Here is a 25,205-nt window from a genome sequence, read left to right as displayed (position 1 = left end):
TGGGTAAAAGATGGAATAAGTTATCAGTAGTTGTGAGGAAGTAGCTTTAGAGAGTAGCCTTGGCTGCAGGCGGAAGTTACATCTTTCTTAGAATAAGATCAAAAGAAAAAGGAGGAACGATTATAGAGATTTGGGGTGAATTTAAGGTAGTTCAGGGAATTCGTGTCATATGTGTTGCCCTCTTTGAAGTGAGTAGGAAAGGAGATGATCGGTTGACAGAAAGGAAAGGGAGTAGGGTTGGAATCTTGAAGAATGGAAACCTAGAGTAATTGCCGTGGACAATATGTGGAGATTCAGTTACCATCACAAAAGAATATCCGATTTGGATAACGTAGACTAAACAAGTGTTACAAGTATTTACATTTCTTTAGCCATCTTTGATACTCCAGGAGCAAAGAAACTGGGCTGGATTTTCGTTGGGCTAGGTGAGAATGACACAAAAATAAGGGACAAGGACGGAAAAGACTTCAAAGCTCTGAGGTGAACTGAGGCAGGTAAAACCAGAGCAGGTGAAATGGCCGGGAAGGGCCGGGTTATCGCAACGAAGCACCTGCCTCAGTGGGATGAAGACCTGCATGGTGGGGAAGGGCAGAAGGTTGAAACAGAGAGTGGAAGTTTCAAGCTCTAGTTTGCAGAGCTGGACTCATGCCCGGTTCAGCCGAGTACCCAAGTGTGGCTGTCCCTGTTGCTAGAGAGACTCAAAGCCCCGGAAGCCAGGATCCTGCCTGGACTCTCTGTTGAGCCATGAAGTTTCCCAGAATTATAGCATTGGCAGCCTGGGGTAAACACAACCATGGGATAAGTGTCATCTTACTTGAGCTCTGCAAGTAGTGTCCGAAAACATGGTGGCAAAAACCAATGACCGAGGCTTCAAAGAATGGCAGGTACAAACTGGACGGTGTTTGAGGGTAGAGATTAGGTTTGCTTTTCTCCAAAGTCCCTCTCAGTGGGCGCGATGTTCATACCAGCTTGGTGGTTGACAAACGGGTTGTTTTGTTGAATTGATGAATAAATGAGCAAACAAATAAAAGCTGAGCAAATTAATAACTTAGGAACATTGGTTTGGAACAGTCGTGTGAATTGAGGAGTATGTGGACCTCTTTGCTCTGTGAGCTTAGATGGATGAAAGCAGGAGTGGCTGTGCTGGAAAGGCCTGTGAGGGATGGAGTATTATGACAGGGTGACACAGTTTCATCTAATCTGAAGAAGTGGAACGCATGTAGGAGGATATCATTAAGCATGTGGGGGGATAAACAAGTAATATGTGGAATGGGAAAGCAAAATGAACCATGAATAAAGGGTGGTGGTTTTTTTTTTCTTTCTTTCTTTTTTTTTTTTTTTTTGATCTCTAGTTCCAAGTTAAGTTTGAGACATTTTTTCCTTACTAGCACCATCATAGTTAATAAAAATTCACCTTTGCAAAGTTGTTTCATAAAGTTATTCCATACTGAGTGCCCTTAGAAACACGGCTAAGTAAGAAATATCTAAAAGAGGAAAACACAACCCTTAATTATTAAATGGAAATTATAAAAAGCATCTCGAGTAGAGAATTTGAAGGACTTTTATGTTCTCACTTTACCCTGATAGGCTTGGATGTGGACCACACAGTGAAAAAAATGAAGAGCAGGAACATGAAAGGAAAAACTGAGAAAAAAAAAAAAAGCTTAAAATTCCATATTTTATTTATACTGAAGTGAGCATTTACCATCGCTTTCCTCATCCTAACTTATGGTGTTATAATGTTGTTGTTTAGAACTATTTATAATGTCAGCAATCTTGTCAGCATCTAGGACCTATTCAAATCATGTCAAATCAGGCATAATGAAAAACTGAAAAGATGGGGTTCTTTCTCTTTCTCTCTCTCACTCTCTCATATTGAGTCACTATGATACAGTGGAAAGAGTAGTGGGTTAAGAGTCAGGATATATGAATTCTCCGTCGAGCTTTTCCAGAAATTATTTGTCTAACTTTGTATGAATCATAAACCTCAGTGTACCTTCGTTGTATCATCTGTTAAATGAGGACATTAGAGTAGAAATGTTGAACTCCACCCCACCCTACCCTTGCTTCTAATGAATTTTTACTGGGAAGCCTGAACAAAGACAACAAAGCACCGGCTGAGCTAGTTGGCACGGGAGGGGGAGGTCGTGCCTCATGGTATTATACCCAGGGCCCTGTGTTTGTCAGAGCTTTGACTTTGGTTTAATGTTCTGCTGTTGTCATTTTGCACTGGGCCCGCTGGGCCCCACTGTAGCCCGTCCTGCTTATAGCTCACAGAATGCATTAGGATAATAGCAGCGTAGAAGCGAGATTGGGAGAGCATGGGATCAGGGATTTATCACCTGAAGTACCACAGAGAAATGCCAAGCATGTCCAGGCTTACCAGATTCTTCTGAGGTGTCTCCAGAGCAATTGGAAGCCTCTAGATCTAGATTGAAAATCTTGCCTGAGCAGGAAACACCATGGTTTGAGGTATAACTCCCTTAAATTGATGATATTAATGATAAGGTTAGGAGGCTAGCAAGTGGTTTGGCCTCTTTAAATACAGATTCAGTGTATCACATCATTAGCATAGAAGAAAGTGGGGAAAAGAGTAAAACTGTTTCTGTACCATTATTATCCTCTTGGTTTAATACCTTCCAATTCCTCTTACTAGGCTTACACGGAATTTAAATTTAAATTTTTTATTATTTGTATTATTTTTAAAATCTTGTTTTAATTATTTATTTAAGTAATCTCTACTCCGAACGCAGGGCTTGAACTCACGACCCTGAGATCAAGAGTCACATGCTCCACTGAGCGAGCCAGCCAGGCGCCCTTAAAGTAAATTTTTTTAATTAGCTAGGATTCCTATATGGGTAACAGAAGCCACACAAGTTTGATCGTAAGAGTTGATCTCAGCAAGAGTTGAGTGGATATATAGTGTTAATCAATTGTGCAAGATCAGTTTATCAGATAATTGAGTACCTAAGTACTCAACAGGGAGAGAATCATACTGTTACAAAGCATGCCGTTTTCTTCTTGTTTATACTGTCACTTTCTTATATGTTGGAAGAGTTTTGTCATCCAGTCAGATAGGTCATGTAAGTCATCATTTAAAAATTTCTAGTTAACTCCATACAATAAGCTTATTAAAAAAAAAAAAAAAAGCTAGGGAAAGAGGTTTTGAAGAGAGGAAAGCGGCTGGAGCTCTTGGCAGGTGAGACAGGAGGGTCATTTGCAGACTATAATCAGTGTATACCAAGAAGAGCCTATCACTTCCTGGCTAATGAAGGCTGCAGTTTTATTAGCTTTGCTTGCGATTAGGGGCAGCTATCTCCACTTCACAGCGAGGGTTCCCATAAGAAATAACTGATATCCCAAGCTTCTTGAGTGTCTCCTTCATTCATTCAACAAATGTGTAATAAGCACTGTTTTCCTTGTGATGTTGTCCGTGGTTTCTAGTCGCCTCCAAAATCTTAACCTGTGTGTATGTTTCCTCCATCAGAAAGCTGTGTTGCTTTGAGTTTTTAAATGGAAAGAATGTATACGAAACTCCTTAGGCCTAGCCAGTGAATAAGAGTAGATGGGTTAGGGCAATTAATTAATTGAAAGCATGGAAATTATGAAATTTCAGGAACACCCCAGAAAGTATATACTAGCTCATTTTACAGATGAAGATACTGAGATTAAAAATCCTAAGTAGGATGGGATCCCTGGGTGGCACAGCGGTTTGGCGCCTGCCTTTGGCCCGGGGCGTGATCCTGGAGACCCGGGATCGAATCCCACATCGGGCTCCCAGTGCATGGAGCCTGCTTCTCCCTCTGCCTGTGTCTCTGCCTCTCTGTCTCTCTCTGTGTGACTATCATGAATAAATAAATAAAATCTTTAAAAAAAAAAAAATCCTAAGTAGGGATCCCTGAGTGGCTCAGCAGTTTAGCGCCTGCCTTCAGCCCAGGGCATGATCCTGGAGTCCCAGGATCGAGTCCCGTGTCGGGTTCCCGGCATGGAGCCTGCTTCTCCCTCTGCCTGTGTCTCTACCCCTTTCTCTCTCTCTATGTCTATCATGAATAAATAAGTAAAATCTTTAAAAAAAAAATCATAAGTAGCTGAGCCAAAATGGGTTGCCCAATGAACCTGGTCTGCTCATTCAATTATTGAGCATTAGCCATGTGTCGGGCACTGTACTAGGCTGATATAAAACACAGTCAGCTCACAGATATGTCAAGGAACAGTTAGACTGTGATGTGCTGACTTCAGTGATTGAGATATGCAGGTGGATACGTGCAGAAGGAGGTTACAAGCTCAGGCTGAGAGAGTTAGGAAGGCCACATGATACGGGACCGATTCTGAGCTGCTTCCCAAAATCGTTTTGCTGAATACCTTATTTAGCCAGGTGTTGCAGACAGCTGAATTCTCAGGGCATTGGTTCTTAAACTGGGTGTGCATCGAACCCCCTGAAGGGCTTGTCAAAGCACAGACTGCAGATTCCATTTTTGAACAAGTTCCCAGGTAATACTGATGCTGCTGGCCGGGAGCCCACGTTTTGAAAACCACTGTCCTAAAGTATCCTCAGGTGTTACCTGTTTCTGCAAAGAGCATACAAGAAGAGCACTGAATTGCTGGGCAAAACACCTTACTTTATAAACCCGTTGTCTAAAGTATAGGGACACAGTCTAAGAATCTTTTCAGTAGGATACCAATTTCAAAATTTTAGATTACACGGTAATGTGAAAAATAAATACGTACGAACTTACTTGGGATTCTTCTTTTAAAGACGTGGATTCTGTGTCTGTACATAGCAATCAAAACTGTCTAAGGGTTAGTGATGTCTAAATTTTGATAGTCACAGTCCCTCAATGTAGAACCTCACTTTAAAATTATACTGTGTCCCTGACTGAGCTGCTTCCTGCTGTTTGGGGAGATATTTGATCCTGCAGAGTACGACCGATTCCCACCCCCCTGTTCTTTCTGCCACTCTCTTTCCTAAAGTTCTTACACGTTGGGGTCTCTCTTTAGCATCTGAGCATGTGTTCCCTGGAGAAAGCCATGTTAGAGCAGGCATGGAGAGACCCACCCAGATGCTGTGCTAGTTCCCAAGAAGAAAAGACAACTTTGTCACTCTGGAAGAGCCCTCCGTGGCTTTGCACACACCTCTGTAGCAGTCGGAGGCTCTGCTGGGCTGGCCGCATAGCCATGTAATGAGAAAAAGATTGTCCTCTTCCCTTAGTGTTGTTTTTAGATATCTGGTGCCAATATGTGTTTTGGAAGCCTTCTACGGAAAGGCACACATGCATTTTTAATGATAAAATGCTTATATTCATTAATTAGTCAACTTTAAACAAAGTAGCCATGAGAATTTATATACCTCAACAAATGCTGAGTATAGGCTTCTTTATTTTTTTTAATTTGAATTCAATCAGCCAAAATATAGTACATCATTAGTTTCAGATGTAGAGTTCAATAATTCATCAGTTGCATATAACACCCAGTGCTCATCACATCACGTGCCCAGCACCCAATTACCTGATCCTTCCCCCCACTTCCCCTTCAGCGACCCTCAGTTTGTTTCCTATAGTTCAGAGTCTCTCACAGTTTGTCTCCCTCTCTGATAACTCCCCATTCAGTTTTCCCTCCCGTCCCCTATGTGGGCTTTTTAAAAATTCAATGCAGAGACTACATTGAAATTAATTTTCTATATTTTCTTATCATCTACAATGTCCATAAAAAGACTATTTTTCTGACAGATGATGAATATAGTTACCTCGATTTGTGATTTCTTCAGGTCCCTTTGCCTTGACAAATGAAGTGATCAAAAATCAGATTATATGATAAATGCATAATTTCTACATTATACTGAGAAGTATCTATATATCTGTATCTATATATTCCTTGTTATACATTTATATATTTATATGTCTGTAAATTGCAGAACCGCAACCATTTCATATACATGTCTCTCAATATGAGAATCACAGAAGCAGAAAAATAATTATCAATCAACACCATTGTGTCTTCATCCCAAAGCACACTCTCTGGCAATAGTAGGTCCTCAATAAATAGTTATTAAGCCATGGGGGTGGATAAATGATTGAACTCGGTTTTTTACATGTATTTACTTCAGCTTTTCTAGACCCTCCAAGAGATTTTCTTTTCTGAAAGAGTTATTTATTCATTTTATGTTCATTAAAATGACTTTGTATAATATTCAAACACATTTCTTCAATTCTTTAATGAAAATTGAAAACACACTGGGTACAAGATCAGTTAGAATAGAATACCTGCTTTCCTACATGAACACATGCTCCTTATAAATAAAGAAAATAAATGGCAAGGGGATGGAAGTAAATAGAAAAAAACAAACAGATAAAGAGAAGAAATAAGTATCAAGGTCTCATTATGACTTAACTAATTGTAAACGCTAAGCAAAACTCACTTTTAAGGATCTTTGAGAAAGTGTCCTGAAACCTCCATGGGAGGTGGCTGATTTGAAGATCAATATATCTCTCTTATTTAGAGCTCTTAACATTGCTTGTTTTTTGAGCAATAACTTTAAAAGTCAATCCATATTGATATTTATCATTATTTAAAAATATCAATATCTAAGATAGACATAAAAGTATTTATGAAAGTATCATTAATAAGCAACATTAGTAAGAGGGAACAACATATTGACAGGAAACGTGAGGCTTTTCTAACTTGAAGCAACCTAGAAATTTATCCTAACGATATTAAAGTACACATGGTGATGAAAAAAACATTTTTAATTAATGAAATTTTCCGTTTTGGATACAGAAAAGTTTACCTGACCTTAGAGAAGGTTGAGACATTTCTAAGGCACTAGGGTAAATTTTAGGACTAACTGCAAAATCTCTGGAGAAGATATAGGAACACATTACTTTGAGGTTTCTTGTGAACTTTTGTTATGGTTTGATCATGAGTATCACACAAATATCCTTTGTCAGTGTGTTTTGGCAGTTCTAACAATTAATTACAGATTTAAAAAAAAAAAAAAAAAAAAAGGAAAATGAGGTGGATTTTACACCAGAAAAATGCAGTGGGGAATTCTGTAACTTTCTAGTGAATTTTCTACCTCATTTCTGGGTCCACGATGCAGTGTTGCGAAATCTTTGTGAAAACCAAAAAGGTAAATTTCTGTCCAGAACCAAAACTTCATCCTCCTCAACAAGTTTCAGAATAACCTTTTGTTCAAATATTAATAATTAGGGTGATTTTGGCTCTCAGAGACTGAAATACACATAGCTTGAAGTGGAAAGGGAGTTTTTCAGCTCACAGAATCTAAGGAGGTTTGACAACAGAGCCACTGGAAGGACACAGGTACGGCTTGGCCTCAGCAGCAAATAGAGCTAGAAATATACTGTCCGGACTTGCCATCTTGTCTTTGCTTTTCTCTTCTCTCTGTGTACCTGCTTCAGTCTCTCTCTTCATTAATCTTCTCACACTACATGGGATATATCAGTTCCTTTGTTCTACGTCTAATAGCTACGGGTCGCTTGAGGGAAATAAACGTTCTTGGTGCTCCCTTTGGTACAAAGTCCTAAAATCACAAGGAAAGGATTTGCTGACTCAGCTGGATCCTTTGGCTACCCCAGTTTGGCCTGGAGAATGAAAGACTAAGAGAAGTTCACTTTAGGTGCAGATTAATCCACCGTGGATATTATTAATCCACAGCAATAACCAGGCAACTCCCTTGGGTACCATGAAGTCTGACAATAGAGAATATGGGAGCCATTCCCAGGCAAAGGAGACTGTTGTGCTACTGGGCAGGGAAACCGTGTGTTACAAGGACCTACAGCAACACCAAGGGAAAAAACCACATTATATCTGGGTCGGTTATACCTAGACTAGTTCATGGAAGTCTAGACTAGAGCCCACGTAAGTGACTGTACATATTTGAGATCTATAGCTAAATAGCATACCTATTCCTCAAGAAGAAAATCCTAATGAAGCGAATAGATTTAAATGATTGAGTGTTATCTTCTTCATTAAATTCTTTTTGAATACTCACCTGAACCCTATTGAACTCTTGCAAGTATTTATGGTCATCATTACGTAGTTAATCACATAATTGTTCTAGAATTGCCTGAATTGCAGGTCTGAATTCCTAGCTCAACTGTGGGTATCTTATCTTATGCTTCCTTTTACTGGAAGACTTCTGTACCAAGATTAGTGTAAAGCACATAATTTATTCCACATTCATTCTATAAATGATTCCTGAGAGCCTACTAATTTCTAAGCAATATACTCAAAGCTCAGGGTACGAAGATGATCAAAGATGATCCTTAAAGAGAGCATATGATTTGAGGACTTTTGTCTCGGTCACACTTGACATCGAAATCTAGCATAGGCAAATTCGATCTAGCAAGTGAATTGCCTCTCCAAATACCAGTAGTGTTTCTCGATGCGGTTTAGTTCGCCTATCCAGAAAAATCAGAATTTTCCTCCTGTTGAAGCCAAAAGGCTATTAATGCAAATCCCATTGAATTTGCATTTGGTTACATTTCTGATGGAAACATTCATATGCAAATGAAAATTCATGAAAAGATAGCCAGATAATTCAAATAGTTGCTGAGATATCAATATAGAAGTAGGATGTTAAAATGTCCATCCATCCATGTTTACTAGGTTACACTAAGGATCGTCGAGTGGGTCAGTGTTCTTAAAAAGCTTAAATTAAGTCATGCCTTAAACATTTGACAGCATTCTACTAGGCCTGGGTTCAGAAAGGAGCAGTTAAATTACTTCCTGCTGCCACAGTGGTGAAAAAAAAGCCCCTGGTCGAATCAGTCAGGTTGTTCCAAAGGGGTTCATGTTTAATCCACCATTTTGTCCCTTCTATCTTTTCTTGCATTAAAAACAAAAGGTGATTTTTGATAGATGCTAAGTCATTTTGATGATCCAAAACAAGGAACAAATGGTTTGTGCGGGTTGACAGTTCTTTGTACTCTCTAGAGATTTAATGGTGCAAGTTAAATGACACCATCACATTCACTATCACCAACAGTGATTCGGAAAGTATCTATGGCATCATGAGCATACCAACAGAAAATTGATCTTAATCAAGGTTCATCTTCTTCTAGAAGATTTACGACTTGGGGGTGACTGGCTGCCTCAGTTGGTGGAACATGCAACTCTTGATCCTGGGGTTATGAGTTTGAGTCCCACGTTGGGTGCAGAGGTTCCTTAAAATTAAAATCTTTGGGAGGCCTAGGTGGCTCAGGGGTTGAGCATCTGCCTTCAGCTCAGGACATGATCCCTGAGTTCCAGGATCGAGTCCCGCATCGGGCTGCTGCATGGATCCTGCTTCTCCTCCCTCTGCTTCTCTCTGTCTCTCATGAATAAATAAATAAAAATCTTTCAAAAAAACATAAGATAATAAAATAAAATCTTAGTAAATAAAAGATTTAAGACTTAAGATTATGAGAAAAGATTTAAATAAATTTCAAGATATAAAATCATCTCCTCTTACACATTCCAAACCTGTATTTGAAGGAAGTACAGGTGTTAGAATCAGACAGTTGCTCTTGTTCGACTTTTAGAAGTTGGAGTGGCAAAAGAGACTGTTTTGAGATCACACTATTCAGGATTGCTAGCGCTTAGTTTGTCTGCAAAGCGTGATGCTCCCCAGTCTCCTTTTATTTGATGCGATGTATTAGTTCATAGTTTCAGGTGTTTTTAGAGTTCTAGTGCCCCTTACTTTGGTGACTATCACCTATCATCCATCAGATTTGGAAAGCCCGAACCTAAGATAAGATCTTAGCCTCCCCCTCCCTGGCACACCCAATCCTTCCCCCAAGCCTAGTGTTTTTACTTGTCAGTGTATCTCTCAAATCTAGCCACTTCTCAGTCTCCATCACCAATTCTTTAACCTTTATCTTGGCCTGGTTTATGGCAAGAAACTCCCAACTGGTTTCCCAGAATCAGCTTTTCTTTTCCTTACAATCCCTATTTTACGATAGCCAGAGTTGTCATTTAATAATGCAGATTAATTCCCAATTTCACCCAGTCATCTTCTTGCTTAATACCCTTCCATGGCTTTCTGTTTCTCTTAGAAGAAAACCCAAACCTGTAGCAGGACGACCACCTGCCTCATGTTCTGGGTCCTGCCTGCCTCTCCGCCCTCCCATCGTATTGCTTCCCTTCCACTGTCTGCACATCAGCACTCTCTGTTTTGCTGGTGAAATGCACCGTGCTCCTTCCAGTCCTCGCATCCTTGCACGTGCTGGCTCTTCCCCAGCTTCTAGAGCTAGTGAACTCCAAGCTTTCTCAATTTAAGTTTTCCTGATCTTCTAGGCTCCATCAGCCACCTCCCCCTACTTCTTTCATATCACCACACAACTTCCTTTCATAATATTTATGTGAGTTTGTAACTTTTTTTTTTCTCGAGAAAAAAAAAATCAGTTGTACTGATTGTTCTCATGTCTTCCTGAAGGATGAAACTGGATGTTTTTTGCTTTTCGAAACAAGACATGATACCTACCATACACCAGTCATTCAGTACTTGTCGAATCAATGGAAGGTTCCACTTTCTGTTCTTTTTATCTATAATCCACAAGTTCATGACAGTGAAAGCAACAATAAAAATGAAAATAAAAATAAAAATGGACTAGCTGGTCCCAACATCACCCTGCCACAAATTATCAGGAATATTTACTATGGCAAATAGTATATTATCTTTTATGGCAGAGAAAGTGAGGTGAAGAATATAGGGGAATCGAGGCTAACTGGTCTCAGAAACTATGAAAGTGGGGCTCCACCATTAACCGTACTAGCAAAGGACCTTTATTCATCTACTTACACGGTCTTATGCATAAAAATGTTTATTGAGGATATTTAAGCCACAACTTACTTCAGAGACATACCTAGAGGTTTCAAATATACAAAATCTCGTGACATTGTGGCTGAAATGGATTTGTGACTATTATTCATTTCATGGAATAGATTCATAATTACAAAAGTTAAAAATCATATCAGAATCACACAGCGGCACAGCCAGTTTCTTTTGCTTTTGTGAAGTATTTCTGTTAATTCTGTTGTATTTCTTTTTGTGAGCTTCATTCCATCTTCAGGCAGCTTTAAAATGCTGAGCTAAATATTGAAATTATAGGGAAAGATAAAGTGCCACATCCCATGATTTCTTAACAGAGTCCCATTATTATCTCTCTAGGAATATCTATCCTTTTGCATCTGTGTCAGATTGTGTAGTCCTGGCCATCTGTGATGTGCAGAGAGTGGAAGGTTAAAAGCTTATATTTAGCAACAGGATGTATCTGTGGTTAGGCACGTTAAGTTTAGTGGACAATAAAAAATTAAATATACCTTTCTTGAAAGAAAAGGAAGTTTTATACAGACTGCTAAAGCAGCTTTGAGCTCATGTTATCTCTCAAGTTTCTGGATCTTAGAATGTAGCTCTGTTTTTTGTTTTGTTTTGTTTTGTTTTGTTTTGTTTTTTAAGTTTTCCCTAGAAAACATTTCAAAATGTCTTTCATTCTTTGTGAATTCTGCGGACTAGTATTCCAGGGAGAGGAAAATAAGATGTGCCTATTTAGCTTGAAGCCAAGTGTCCTCTTTTCTTTGCATATATTTGCGAGAATAAGCATCCCGTCACCGATTGGTCATCTGCAACACTTCTTAGGACTAAACTAGGTATTGGGGGGTCTTTCTGCAAGTCAACAGTCGGCGCTCACAGTGATGTCAGTGGGCTCGGGCACCTGGGAGGAAGGCCCCACAGAGGCGTTGATGGTGTCCTTTTCTGATTCCAGTTAAGAATGCAAATTGCACATCAGACTTTGAGGAATACTTTGCCAAAAGAAAACTGGAGGAACGCGATGGCCATGCAGTCAGCATCGAGGAGTACCTTCAGCGCAGTGACACAGCTATCATTTACCCAGAAGCCCCCGAGGAGCTGTCTCGCCTTGGCACGCCAGAGGCCAATGGGCAAGAAGAAAATGGTGAGGCTGTAATTCATTTTTAGCCACTCCACTGACCTCTGCAGCTGTTACAATTACAAATGCACTACATGCCTGGGTGTTTACCTTAAAATTCGAAGAACAGCTGCAGAGGCATGGAATTTCATGAGCAAAGATTAGAACTGTAATTTTAGGGTATTGTGAAATTTTTTTTTTTTTGTCAGCAAATTTGTGTCATTTGTACATCCAATAAAGAACAAGAACAATTAGAGCCTATTTCTCCGAGATAAAAATATCGAAACGGAGTCCAATGTTTCTGAAATATTTCACTTTTGAGGAACAAAAAAAGTTGGGACGTGGGGGGGGAACCCTCCTTCTCTAGCTGCCACCTGAAGGGCCCTCTCCCGAGTCCCACGCGACCCAGGGTCGCACCACCAACCGCCAGCCACCTGGAGAGAATGTCCTCACTCATCAGCTGTTTGAATTTCCCCCCAAAAGCTCCAGTAATTAATTAACTCCCGGGCGCAGCGCGGGCAGGCGGGCCAGGCCCGAGGCCTGCGCGGCGGTGGTGGTGGCGCTCCCGGCGGGCAGATTGCGGCGATGCCTGTCATGCCATCCCGGGCAGGCGGCCCATTAGCTGCCACTGCTTCACTGACCTTTTGGCCTGCTCCTCTCCCTCTCGTCTCCCGGCTACAGACCTGCCACCTGGAACTCCAGATGCTTTTGCCCAACTGCTGACCTGCCCCTACTGCGACCGGGGCTACAAGCGCTTGACATCCCTGAAGGAGCACATCAAGTACCGCCACGAGAAGAACGAGGAGAACTTTTCCTGCCCTCTTTGTAGCTACACGTTTGCCTACCGCACCCAGCTCGAGCGGCATATGGTGACGCACAAGCCAGGGACAGATCAGGTGGGGGGCTGGCTTTAAGTGATTTCTTTCTATAATAACCCCTTAGAGAAACGATATTGCTTTGATTGGCAATCATTATTAATTTTTCATGGCATTTTGAAGATGCAGATCTTTTAATGGTAATAGCTTTAATTGAGGTCTAAATGATTTTTTGATGGTCTCTTCTAATATGATTTAATAGTCTTATGTTCACGATCGAATGAGTGTGTTAATTTCTAATTTAGAAATTTTATTTGCACTTTAACTTGACTTCAGTTTCATTTTTATGTCCCACCAAAAGTGAATGAAATCGTGGCATTTTAATTATACATTATTAAACATCTCAGCAATTTTAATTCCATTTTTCACCTAGTTTTTACTTGGAAAAAAAATTTTTTTTTTTTCCCCTATAGGATCTAAGTCAGAGTGAAGGAAGTGTGCATTTCTTTCATTCGCCACATAACACCTTCGGTTGCTTAGAGTATTTTTACAAGCTGCTACTAGTTTACGGAATCTAATGAAGTGGCTTTAAAAAAAATTCAAAAAGGCATATTATACGTATGTGTATATATAAAATGAACCAGATTGATACTAAACTATTGGATGCACATTTAAAACGGTCCCTTTTGATTTGCATGCCTGTGGCCCAGTGTTAAGATTGTTGTGCCCCTTTTGGCTTATTTTGTGTTAGAAATAAAACCTCTGTCTCGAACAGGTAAGTATAGCTTCTTAAATCCTTCAAACGTTTGCACAGGATTGATTCACAGCGTCCCTTACGTGTCTGAGCAAAACCGCTCTTTCTGTCCTCCTGGGAGAATCGCCTGCAGATTGATATTATGTGTGTGAATGGCAAGAGGGATGGTGGCCTCAAGTCCCAGCGGCTGGCCTGCTTGCAGATCCGAAAGCCTGCCCGATAAGCCTTGCCACCATCTCTGTTTTGAAAATTATTCAGCGAGATATTCTACAACACTCTTACGTTTCCTTTCCTTGTGGGCATGGTTTTCTTTGAATGAGGAAAATGAGGATGACCGGACGTAATCAAGAGATGGCGATGATACTATATCATGGCATTTTACAGTTGCAAAAGAACAGCTCGTGGAAACCGTCCCATTAGATCCGATTGGGCCTGTCACCTGAATGCTTTTCAAAGTTCAGTTACAAAAACTATGCTCCCATAGTTACGCTTATGTAACAGTTTATCTCCCCTTGCTTATATGCACAAGAACTCTAGGAAAAAAAAAAAAGTGCCTAGATATTTATCTAAGCATAACCGCTTTAAATTTCACATGCAGAAGTGTGATTGTGTTGGCGCATTATGAATGGTAGCTTTGGTGTTGAAAAGTCCCCTCATTTGCTCATGGCATTTACAATTAGTAAATTAAAATGATTGTATCATATTAACAGTGGCACAACTAAAGTTTATAGTAGTCCTCTGAGGGCTGTGGGGGGAGACAAAGCAGCTGTTGCTGTTTGTTTATGCAACTCAGCAACATATGAGCGCTGGTCCCTCAATGGCGCTCGGCGGGCTGGGCTCCGCTTGATCTTTGAAGGTTGCTGCTGTTTGAACAAACCTCCCTGTGTCCCATGTAACACCATCTGTCTCACTAGGAATGTGGGAAGATTCAGCACACCCTAGCAGTTGTCATACCGTTTCTGTGCTGTCTTTTTGCAAAAGGCTTTTGTGTCATTGCTGCTTGAAAAAGGCTGACCTCCTACCTTGAGCATCCAGAGTGGATGACTGTATTTTTTTTTTTTTTTTTTTTTTTTTTTTTAGAATCCTAAGTCACAGTGCTTTTTTTCCCTTGTTCAAAAAGGTCAGCTGTGTTTGATTATATCTTTGCTGCTTTTAACTTGTCTTTTCAGCAAACTTTTTTTTTCTTTTTTGTCCCTACTCCCTAGCACACTACTAAAAAGGAAAATGAAAAGTCGTTGAAGTCTTTCCTACTGGCCTGTGATAAAACTGCTCAAGCAGCTATAACCCGAGATGTTGTCTCTTACATTTTGATAATGAATCAAATCTGATATGCAGCACATCAGGAAAAACAGGGTTTACATTTGCTACTAGCCCAGTGAATGGGATATTTAAACATGCTTATCGTGTAATGAAATATTTATAGTCAAGAATTTTTTTTTGTTTGCGTATGCGTGCTTTTTTTCTTCTTCTTTAAAACTGATACTACTTTAGTATGAGCTATACTTCTACCGTGATACAGAAAATTTAATAAAATTAGTTATCCGCAAGGGGAGTGTTTTTTGGAGGCCATTTAGAATTTTCAGAATAATATTTATTTTTTTCCTTGACAAAAACAGTTGCATTCCAACAAGGGATCTTCAGATTTTAGAATGTGCCATAAACACAGAGAACCACAAACATCTTTACAATTATACTTTCTCATCTCCAAAGGCTCAAAGAAACATTTTGGAAAAGAGACTACAGAGATAATTCTAAAGCTAGTGTTGGACGCGCATGTGAAAGCACTTTTTTTTTTAATTTGTTCCAATTTTATTGCCAACATTATCACTTTTATTGCAACTCTGAAAGACCGGGCAAATAAATAAACATGCACTCAAACCTTTTGGCCTGTCTGAAAAATGGAGGCCTTTTAAAAATATTTGTAACAAATTTCCTTTGTTCCTCCCGCACAACACTGATGTCAGTCCCTCTCCTTTTACAGCACCAAATGCTGACCCAAGGAGCAGGTAATCGCAAGTTCAAATGCACGGAGTGCGGCAAGGCTTTCAAATATAAACACCATCTGAAAGAACACCTGCGAATTCACAGTGGTGAGTAGCAGAGGTGCTGGTGCTCACATTTGCATTTTGTTTCATTAGGGGAGTTTTAAAAGATTGTTTAAAATTTACCCAATCCTGGTGGCAGCTTTTTTGGAACTACCCTTTTAATTTCACAAACTATGTGAGCCTGCTCTGCCTCCATGAGACTTGTGGTTCCACCAATGGCATGATCTCATAAAAAAAAAAAAAAAAAAAAGAAAGAAAGAAAGAAAGAAAAGGAGTGTTTATACTTCCTAAAAATTGCAAATGCTTTGATTTATTACAAAACCTAGAGGCTCCTTTTTGTCCTTTCAAACACTCCTCTACAGATTAAATATTTTTGACCTGAAGAAACTCAGCTGGCAAATTCTGAAGGGTATTCATTTTTGATACCTAACCATGAAAGAAAACGTTGAAGAATTTTGGATGAGAGCTTTTGTATGATAAATGTTCCTTGATTCCTGGGAGCTGTATATTACAGAACAACATCCTACCACTGAGATTTCTTCTTTATAACTATTTTGATAGCTCTGCCAAGCATTTTATTACCAAATTGGATGCTTTTCAAAGGACTAGTTGGATTGGTGGAATCAATGGAATCTCTACAGAGTTGATTAAAGCCATGGCTACACTTCCCTTTAAATACTGTGACATCTTTATTGTGCTATTGACCACACATTAATCTGACACTCTGTTTAAATAGGCGGCTGCCGATGGCAAGACAAGATTTGGGATCTTGGCTGAAAAAGGCATAGATAGCCCTCACCTTCCACTGCTAACATCTTGAGTTATGTTCTCTCAGGGTAGATAAAGCCCAGCAACAGTTATGGCCACATAATTCTAAGCTAGGCACCCAGAATGTAGAGGTTCCCCCCATTGCGTTCCTTCCATCTGGTTTCACAGATTCTTGCATTGGTAGACAATCGCCATCATTACCCGATCGAAGAAATGTAATGTTAATTTTGATTGTCATTTTAGGTGAAAAACCATACGAGTGCCCAAACTGCAAGAAACGTTTCTCCCATTCTGGTTCCTACAGTTCACACATCAGCAGCAAGAAATGTATTGGTTTAATCTCTGTAAATGGCCGAATGAGAAACAATATCAAGACGGGTTCTTCCCCTAATTCTGTTTCTTCTTCTCCTACTAATTCAGCCATTACCCAGTTAAGAAACAAATTGGAGAATGGAAAACCACTTAGTATGTCTGAACAGACAGGCTTACTTAAAATTAAAACAGAACCACTAGACTTCAATGACTATAAAGTTCTTATGGCCACGCACGGGTTTAGTGGCACTAGTCCCTTTATGAATGGTGCACTTGGAGCCACCAGCCCTTTGGGAGTTCATCCGTCTGCTCAGAGTCCAATGCAGCACTTAGGTGTAGGGATGGAAGCCCCTTTACTCGGATTTCCCACAATGAATAGTAACTTAAGCGAGGTACAAAAGGTTCTACAGATTGTGGACAATACGGTTTCCAGGCAAAAAATGGACTGCAAGGCTGAAGAAATTTCCAAGTTGAAAGGGTATCACATGAAGGATCCATGCTCTCAACCTGAGGAACAAGGAGTTACTTCTCCTAATATTCCGCCTGTAGGTCTTCCAGTAGTGAGTCATAATGGTGCCACTAAAAGTATTATTGACTATACATTAGAAAAAGTCAATGAAGCCAAAGCTTGCCTCCAGAGCTTGACTACTGACTCAAGGAGACAGATCAGTAACATAAAGAAAGAGAAGCTACGTACTTTAATAGATTTGGTCACTGATGATAAAATGATTGAGAACCACAACATATCCACTCCATTTTCTTGCCAGTTCTGTAAAGAAAGCTTTCCTGGTCCCATTCCCTTGCATCAGCATGAACGTTACCTTTGTAAGATGAATGAAGAGATCAAGGCAGTCCTGCAACCTCATGACAACATAGTCCCCAACAAAGCCGGAGTTTTTGTTGATAATAAAGCCCTCCTCTTGTCATCTGTACTTTCTGAGAAAGGAATGACAAGCCCCATCAACCCATACAAGGACCACATGTCTGTACTGAAAGCGTACTATGCTATGAACATGGAGCCCAACTCTGATGAACTGCTGAAAATTTCCATTGCTGTGGGCCTTCCTCAGGAATTTGTGAAGGAATGGTTTGAGCAACGAAAAGTCTACCAGTATTCAAATTCCAGGTCCCCATCACTGGAAAGGAACTCCAAGCCACTAGCTCCCAACAGTAACCCCCCCTCGAAAGACTCTTTATTACCCAGGTCGCCCGTAAAGCCTATGGACTCCATAACTTCACCATCCATAGCAGAACTCCACAACAGTGTGACGAATTGTGATCCTCCGCTCAGGCTAACCAAACCTTCTCATTTTACCAATATCAAACCAGTCGAGAAATTGGACCACTCGAGGAGTAATACTCCCTCTCCCTTAAATCTTTCCTCCACATCTTCTAAAAACTCCCACAGTAGTTCTTACACTCCAAACAGCTTCTCTTCTGAGGAGCTCCAGGCTGAGCCTTTGGACTTGTCATTACCAAAACAAATGAAAGAACCCAAAAGTATTATAGCCACAAAGAACAAAACGAAAGCTAGCAGCATAAATTTAGACCATAACAGTGTTTCTTCATCATCTGAAAACTCAGATGAGCCTCTAAACTTGACTTTTATCAAGAAGGAGTTTTCAAACTCAAATAATCTGGACAACAAAAGCACTAACCCAGTGTTCGGCATGAACCCATTTAGTGCCAAAACTTTATACACAGCTCTTCCTCCACAAAGCGCATTTCCCCCTGCCACTTTCATGCCACCAGTCCAGACCAGTATCCCTGGGCTACGACCATACCCAGGACTGGATCAGATGAGCTTCCTACCACATATGGCCTATACCTACCCAACTGGAGCAGCTACTTTTGCTGATATGCAGCAAAGGAGAAAGTACCAGCGGAAACAAGGATTTCAGGTAATGAGACCCATCCTTTAGCTCTGAACAGAGGACATGAGAATCATATATTACATTGTGTATGTGCATGTGGGGGGGAAAACCGTAGTGAAAAGCATCAAGCGATGTGTTTTCAGCAGACATAGCAGAGTTCGTTTTCACTTGAACCTCTAAACTGACTGGGCTAGACAAACAAATGGAGAATCAGTGGAACACTGAGCTGTGAAGGCACATCTGCCTTACAAAAGTCAAAGAACTTAACACTTATCTTTGAGGTTTTTTTAGATTGATCTGTACGCTTTTAGACTTATACGGCGGATAACCGTATTTGACAGGACTTACATACAAGCTAAAGGTCAGCGCCTAGAACAGCCACATACTTGTACAGGTGTCCACAGTTCACGATAGTACACGTATAAATGGGATGTGTCCTGGGTTTTATAGAAAATCGGGTGTGTCGGAGAGCAGTTTTAAACATATTTCGCATGTTCCACTTGACTTTGTATGTGCTTTTCAGACCAGTAAATAATCTATGGTTCGCAAATACAAAAGCAGGTATGTTTTAACAACCTGGGAGTATAATCCCTGTTAGCAAAACAGGAGCAGAAGTAGCCGTGCACCTCTGCAACAGCTGTTCCAGTATTCCAATTTACAGTACATCTGCCCTCTTTGTAAATGTATTTAAGCCTATTTAATCTCCTCTAATATTAATTAGTGCAGACGTAGTCTAAGAAAACTGAACTGTGAGCTCGCAAATGGAAATGTATGTTATCATGCAAGTTTGCACTCCTTTGGATCAAGACAAAATAAATATCAAGAAATTTAATAATTTACCGATCCACATTCATTATTGCTCAATGCTGAAGGCTGTTTTAACATAGATAGAACATTGATAAAAAGTGTTATTAATATTCCCTATTTCAAATTAGAAAATTAAATATAAAAATATAGCTTGAGGCCTTTAGTTGGTAGACATACATTTAAATAGATTGCATAATAATAACATTTTGTACCTAAATATAAAATTCAATTAAAATGGGGTTTCTACAGCTACAGATCATTTCTAAAGTTAACCACACTGGAAAAAAAAAAAAAAACACAAATTCTGATGTTTGGTTCTCCCTCGTGGGTATTTCCTGATATAAAAGGAAAACTAAGGATTTTAGAAAATGTTATGTCCTTCTCACCTTCAGAGCTGACCATTTTCTACCCTTGAAAAACAATGGGCTCGACCATCTAGGGCGGAGAAGGTTTCTATTCTTGCCGAAAGGTGAGACCTCCTCCATTGTTCGTGGAAAGTAATGGGGTTTTCTTTTTAAGGAAAAATAAAAATGAGATTGATTAATCACAAACCCTTTTGAGGTTCTCCAAATGTCAGCCTACGTGAAGTTGTTTGGTATAAAGACGAAGAGGAGAGACTGTGTTGAACTGTGTGATTATATCACAGGGAGAATTGCTTGATGGAGCACAAGACTACATGTCAGGCCTAGATGACATGACGGACTCCGACTCCTGTCTGTCTCGAAAGAAGATCAAGAAGACAGAGAGCGGCATGTATGCATGTGACTTATGTGACAAGACATTCCAGAAAAGCAGTTCCCTTCTGCGACATAAATACGAACACACAGGTATGAGTGACTTTGACTAGCTAGTTAGAGCTTCCCGGCCTGCTGTACATTTCATAATATTTAATGAGCACACTGGTGCGACATAAGATGTAGCATATGCTGATGCCTTCAACAAGGAAGAAATCATGCTTTTGCCTAGCTCAGGAGGACTTTTTTGTTGCCTGTTTATTGGATCGTTCATGTGTTTATGAGTGTGCTTGTCTTCATATCTTTCCAGTTCATCTGTAAGCCAAATCCCCAGATCCCGTCAAAGGTATATCTAAGTGGCCAGGGCCATGAGATGCCGCGACACCAGCCAGTTATTGAAAACACGTTCAGGTTCTCAAGTTGTAATGACTCTATATACGTACAAGTTTAATGAAAGATTCAGTCAGTATTAGATGTATTAGATTTATCACCCGAACTTCAAGTCAGCTGCGACTTGGAGGTGGTCCTGTTTCATCTTATAAATTGGGCGCATTTTGAATAAAGCAAAAGTGTTAGCACTGCGAGAGGAAAAGGTAGAAGTCAAGTAAGATGCCAAGTGAGCTACCGAAACTACTTCTATTTGGAAGACGAAAATAAAACTTTCTAAATTTAATTAGCTTATTTCCAATTCCCGCATTACTAATTAGGAACAATTATACAGAGCTGACGAGATAGCAGCCTAGTTCTTCCCTATGAGTAGAGCGATAGTGGGTTGATTTTTCAAAAGAAAGGCGAAGGACCATGATGTGGAGCAACACGGGTTCCCACAACCCAGGATCTGATCTCCCAAGTGGGGCCATGCCTTTCTCTCCCTCCCTCTTCCTCCTTCCACCTTTAACCAGCAAGTCAGCCAACCGCGCCTCCCCCCCCCACCTCCCGCCACTTTCCCCTCCACCCCCCATTCCCCAACTTTCCTTCTCTAGAAATTTGGCACGCTGCACTGGCCCTCGATGGGAAAAGAGACAGTGTAGGATCTCAATCAAAATATTGGCAGGGGGAAATTACATAAAAACGCTCATTTTAACCGAGAAAGTCTAGTATCAAACATTTTCATATAGAGAGAAAAAATTAGCCCAACAGTGCTTTGTGGGGGGAAAAGTGGTGAAAAGACAAAAAAGCAAAAGATAAAAGCAGAAAGGGTAACATGAGTACTTTCTTCTGTATTCTAAGGCCACGGCGCCCTTTTCAGTGATTGGAAACTATCCTTGGGGAGCACTCCCCCTCCTCCTCTTCCCTCCTCCCTCACTGGGCCTATGAGGGAGGCAGCCTGAGGGTGGGGGGGGGAGGCTGGGTAAACAGTAGGTGTTGAGGGTATCTGTGAAGAGAACAAGGTCGCTAAATAGGTAACAGTACCCTTATGGCAGCCGCCTCAGTAATCTCTCTTTCTCCAACTGTCTGATACTGTTATTATTGTAAAAGTTCAACTGGTGCTAACTTTAAAGACAGCGTCGTTTGGAAGGCAAATCCCAATAGTTTCGATACTTGTGTGATGTAATTCCGTGTCTGAAATGCCAACATTTTCCTAATTTGCCTTTTATCAGAGATATCGATAGATGTTTTCTTGAGGGCCACATCCTATTTAGATACTGACGAAGATATTTTCACATCTAAATTCAATATCTTAATCAACCTCAACTATATTTTGTATTTCATTATTCAGCTACAATAGGCACATCACTGGAGGCCTCTCTCCCCCTCTGATTGCTCTTATTAGATGACCATATGCAAACTCTATCGTTTGCTACATGGTGAGTGTAAAACCTCTATTTTAGTGAGGGCTGTCGTACATGTTGACATCCAGTCAGTATCTTTATTTCTTATAAATGAGATAGTCCATGAAGTTCATAGGCATGGAGACAGTCGAGAGACCCAAAAGTTGACAATCCCGGGGGTGCCTAATCAAGTTGCAAACTGTGCCGTATCTTAAAGAGGAAAAATAAAGTGTTGGGGTTCTCGAAGATGTGAGAAGATCTGCTGCCTAGAAGTAATGTATAGCAACGAGACGCTAACCATCCAATGGTTTCTTTAAACGTGTGATTAATTATCCTCCTGTTGGCTTCCTGGCTTGTCAGGTTTCCAGTGTGTTAACTTTTTGGTCTCTTGACCAAACATCTCATGACATCACTACTGTCCGTGTGTTAGGTTCCATCACCGTGTGAAGTTCTTCATGAATCCTCTAGCACCGGGTTGTATGTAAAAATGTAGTCCCTTTTCCTTCCCTAACTGGGCCCCAGCAGCCTTTTGTTTGTTTGTATCAAGTACTAGTAATACTTTGGGAATGTACTGAGGTGAACATTGTAGGTGACACCAGTCTTTGAGTCGAGGGTGGGGAAATGAGGCTGAATCGTGAGTTGACTATGTGCTGATTTTACAAATGTGTCCTTGATAAAGTGTGCTTGTTCCACCCGTCCACGACTTAACCTATAGAAGGGCTTAGATTAAGAAGGAAACTCTGAGCTACTTATTCTTGAGATCCTGGGCTCTCTTCCCTTGGCCTGCTTAATAACTGACTTCCTAGGCAGACACCAAAGACACAATGCTTAATTTTCCTCACCAACAGCGTATTGCTTGCTTGCTTGCTTCCTTGCTTGCTTTTCCTGGGGCCCGGGACCAGGATGGAGACTGAGTACAAGAAGGGAACACTCCACAAATGTTGGCTTCAGTGGAATTAGCTGTCATAAGCTAGGACCGCGGGACACAAAATCTGAAACTCCTGTTAGGCACCGTCAAGAACTCCTTTGTCTTCCACTAAGATTTAAATCTGACATTTATTGAGTACTTTCTCTATTGAGACATTGTGGTAGGTACGCCTAAACTTACCTTATTCAGAAAAGTGATAAGAATGTTTCTACTTTTGAGTAGATAAAGTCAAAGTCTTAAACAAATTACCAATTTTGTTTCTCAGTTGTAACATTTTTCAGACCACAAACCTTCCATTTATTAACTTCAGTTATCATTTTAGCTGTCAGGTGAATCACGAACCTTGAGATTAAGGGAAAAATACTACCCTAAAAAAGTTTTGATTCGCTCAATGTCAACTTGGATGTTTTTCTGAATCTTGTTCCTGTGGAAATTTCATTCCAGGAATCTTGATTTGAATCAGGTAAACCAAGCAAACAAATTTTAAAAAGAGATGAATGTCTAAGTCAGTTCCTACTTAAACTGAATTTCTTAGAGACTTACGGACGGCACTTCCGGAGAGCACTAGAATATTTAGTACGCAGTAGAGGTCAGTCCCCACCACCCGTGCCCCCAGATTCTGTCCTCTGCATGGCATGATAGCCGCACATTTCACCCCTTCAGACCGCCAGTTCATGATGTAGAATTAATATACTTCTCTTACGAGCGTGGGGTTTATTATCGATTGAATTCCCTGGGAATCGATTGCCTGTAACCAGACTATCTAGACAGTCGACTGCAGTTTAATGGGCAGCCCCCCAGCATTTCTAGCGGCGCTTGAAACTTGTCCTGGAGAACGTGTATTTTCTCTCGCTCTCTCTTCTCAAAATACGCTGCTCCGTATTTTGTTCCTTTGGAAAAGAGGGAGCCACGTCAGCTGTGGTGACTGTAGTGCTCGCTCACGATTACTCACAGCCGACCTGGGGAGTCACCCAACTCTCCCCCACCTTCTGTGCTCCTGAGCCGATGGGACACCCAGTGAAGGTCGTAGGACAGCTCTCCCTATGCATGCAACTAAAGCACCGAGAAATTTTTCATCCATGATATCGCTTCTTTTCCATTCAGATGTGCTTCTTCTTCCGTGGACTCTGGTCCTTTCCTTGCTTACAACTCGGGGAGTCACTTAACATGTATTGATAAAAAGCAAATAAAACGATCTACCATTAACGGAGTGCTTCCCACGTGCAGTCCTTGTACTAACTACTTCACCTCTGTTGCCTCCTTGACTCCTTATGCCTGGGTCACAAGTGAGGCCCCCAGGGACTTCCCTCTTAGCAACAAGGACCCTCATCCTCAGAGGGCTTAACGTGCCTGCATCGTGCAGCTGGTTGTGAGAGATGGATTTGAACCCAGGCAGCCAGACTCCAGAACCCATCTCCCCCATTCCGCGCCGTGCCCTCCTGTGAATGAATCCCCATGGTCAGAAACGTCCCATCCTTGCTCCTGGTAGCATCCCTTGCTCTGAGGTCCCAGTACACACGAGAGACACGCCATTCGTGCATCATGACTTGAAGTGTGCCCGAAGGCCAAACCTCTGTCTTTCTCCCAAGTAAATACTTCTGCTTCCTGTCAGGTTACCTTCCCACCACGGTGGTCTTGTCAAATGGAAGGGCACACCATCTTCCCGAACTCTCGGCACTCCACGGGATCCCTCTCTTCTGTTACTCAGTTTACCCCACTCAAAACACCTCTTCTAAGAGTCAAAAAGTGGTTCTTGTGTAGTGTGAATCATGCTTTTTTGTTTTTCTTCAGGCCACTAGCTGCCTTGAGGTAGATTACCCCAATCTTCCTTATTTCCAATACAATGAGTAGTCACCAACAAATACTTGTCCGATTTCTTCTCTTGCAGGTAAAGAACTTCCTATCCCAGTACTCAGTACTAGCCTTACCACATCTGTCATCACTACATTTATTATTGGACGTTCCAGCAAGATAAAGACCATTAATGAAATAACATATAGCCGCCCATGGCGTTTTCTAAATAGTAGCATGCCCTGGAGGCATTCAATAACATTATTAAAGAGATTTGATTACTAATTGAGATTATATATCACCACATAACTGAATACCTGAAGTGCGTAGAATGGGTTCCTAATCTTATAACATGACACTCAGCAAATGAAAATGGGGTTGAATCCACTAATGCTGGTTTTTAATTTAATCGGCTGGAATGCAAGTTTGTATTAGGAAATGTAATCACAGAGCTTCATGTGTGTTGTGATAGTGCGTAGCGCCCTACGTGACACATTTCTGACTTTTTTTTTAACTCTGGAGCATCAGTCTGATAACTTTTTTTTTTTTTTTTGGTCCATTCTATTTTGGAAATAAACTTTTAAGTATGGCAGCTATGGAAGGTGTTGAAGGCATTCCAGTGCTATTTGTGGCCTGGAATCAACCAGATGTGTTTAGGCTTGGCACTAGTTTCATGTTCCA

At 40.7% G+C, this 25,205-nt stretch overlaps 1 protein-coding gene across 5 annotated transcripts in view; it reads left to right on the top strand.

The window, feature by feature from the left end:
* ZEB2 (zinc finger E-box binding homeobox 2) overlaps positions 1-25,205 on the top strand; it is a 135,013-nt gene that overhangs the window by 105,821 nt on the left and 3,987 nt on the right. For all 5 annotated transcript variants that reach the window (XM_072789091.1, XM_072789092.1, XM_072789093.1 and 2 more), the window contains 5 exons: positions 11,763-11,951; positions 12,606-12,820; positions 15,475-15,583; positions 16,550-18,519; positions 19,946-20,126. In XM_072789091.1, coding sequence (XP_072645192.1) covers positions 11,763-11,951; positions 12,606-12,820; positions 15,475-15,583; positions 16,550-18,519; positions 19,946-20,126 — 2,664 coding nt within the window. The remainder of the gene's footprint in view (positions 1-11,762; positions 11,952-12,605; positions 12,821-15,474; positions 15,584-16,549; positions 18,520-19,945; positions 20,127-25,205) is intronic.

Source organism: Canis lupus, chromosome 20 (assembly GCF_048164855.1).
Source record: "Canis lupus baileyi chromosome 20, mCanLup2.hap1, whole genome shotgun sequence".
Classification (NCBI taxonomy): Eukaryota; Metazoa; Chordata; class Mammalia; order Carnivora; family Canidae; genus Canis; species Canis lupus.
This window is presented reverse-complemented; position numbering and strand designations above follow the sequence as displayed.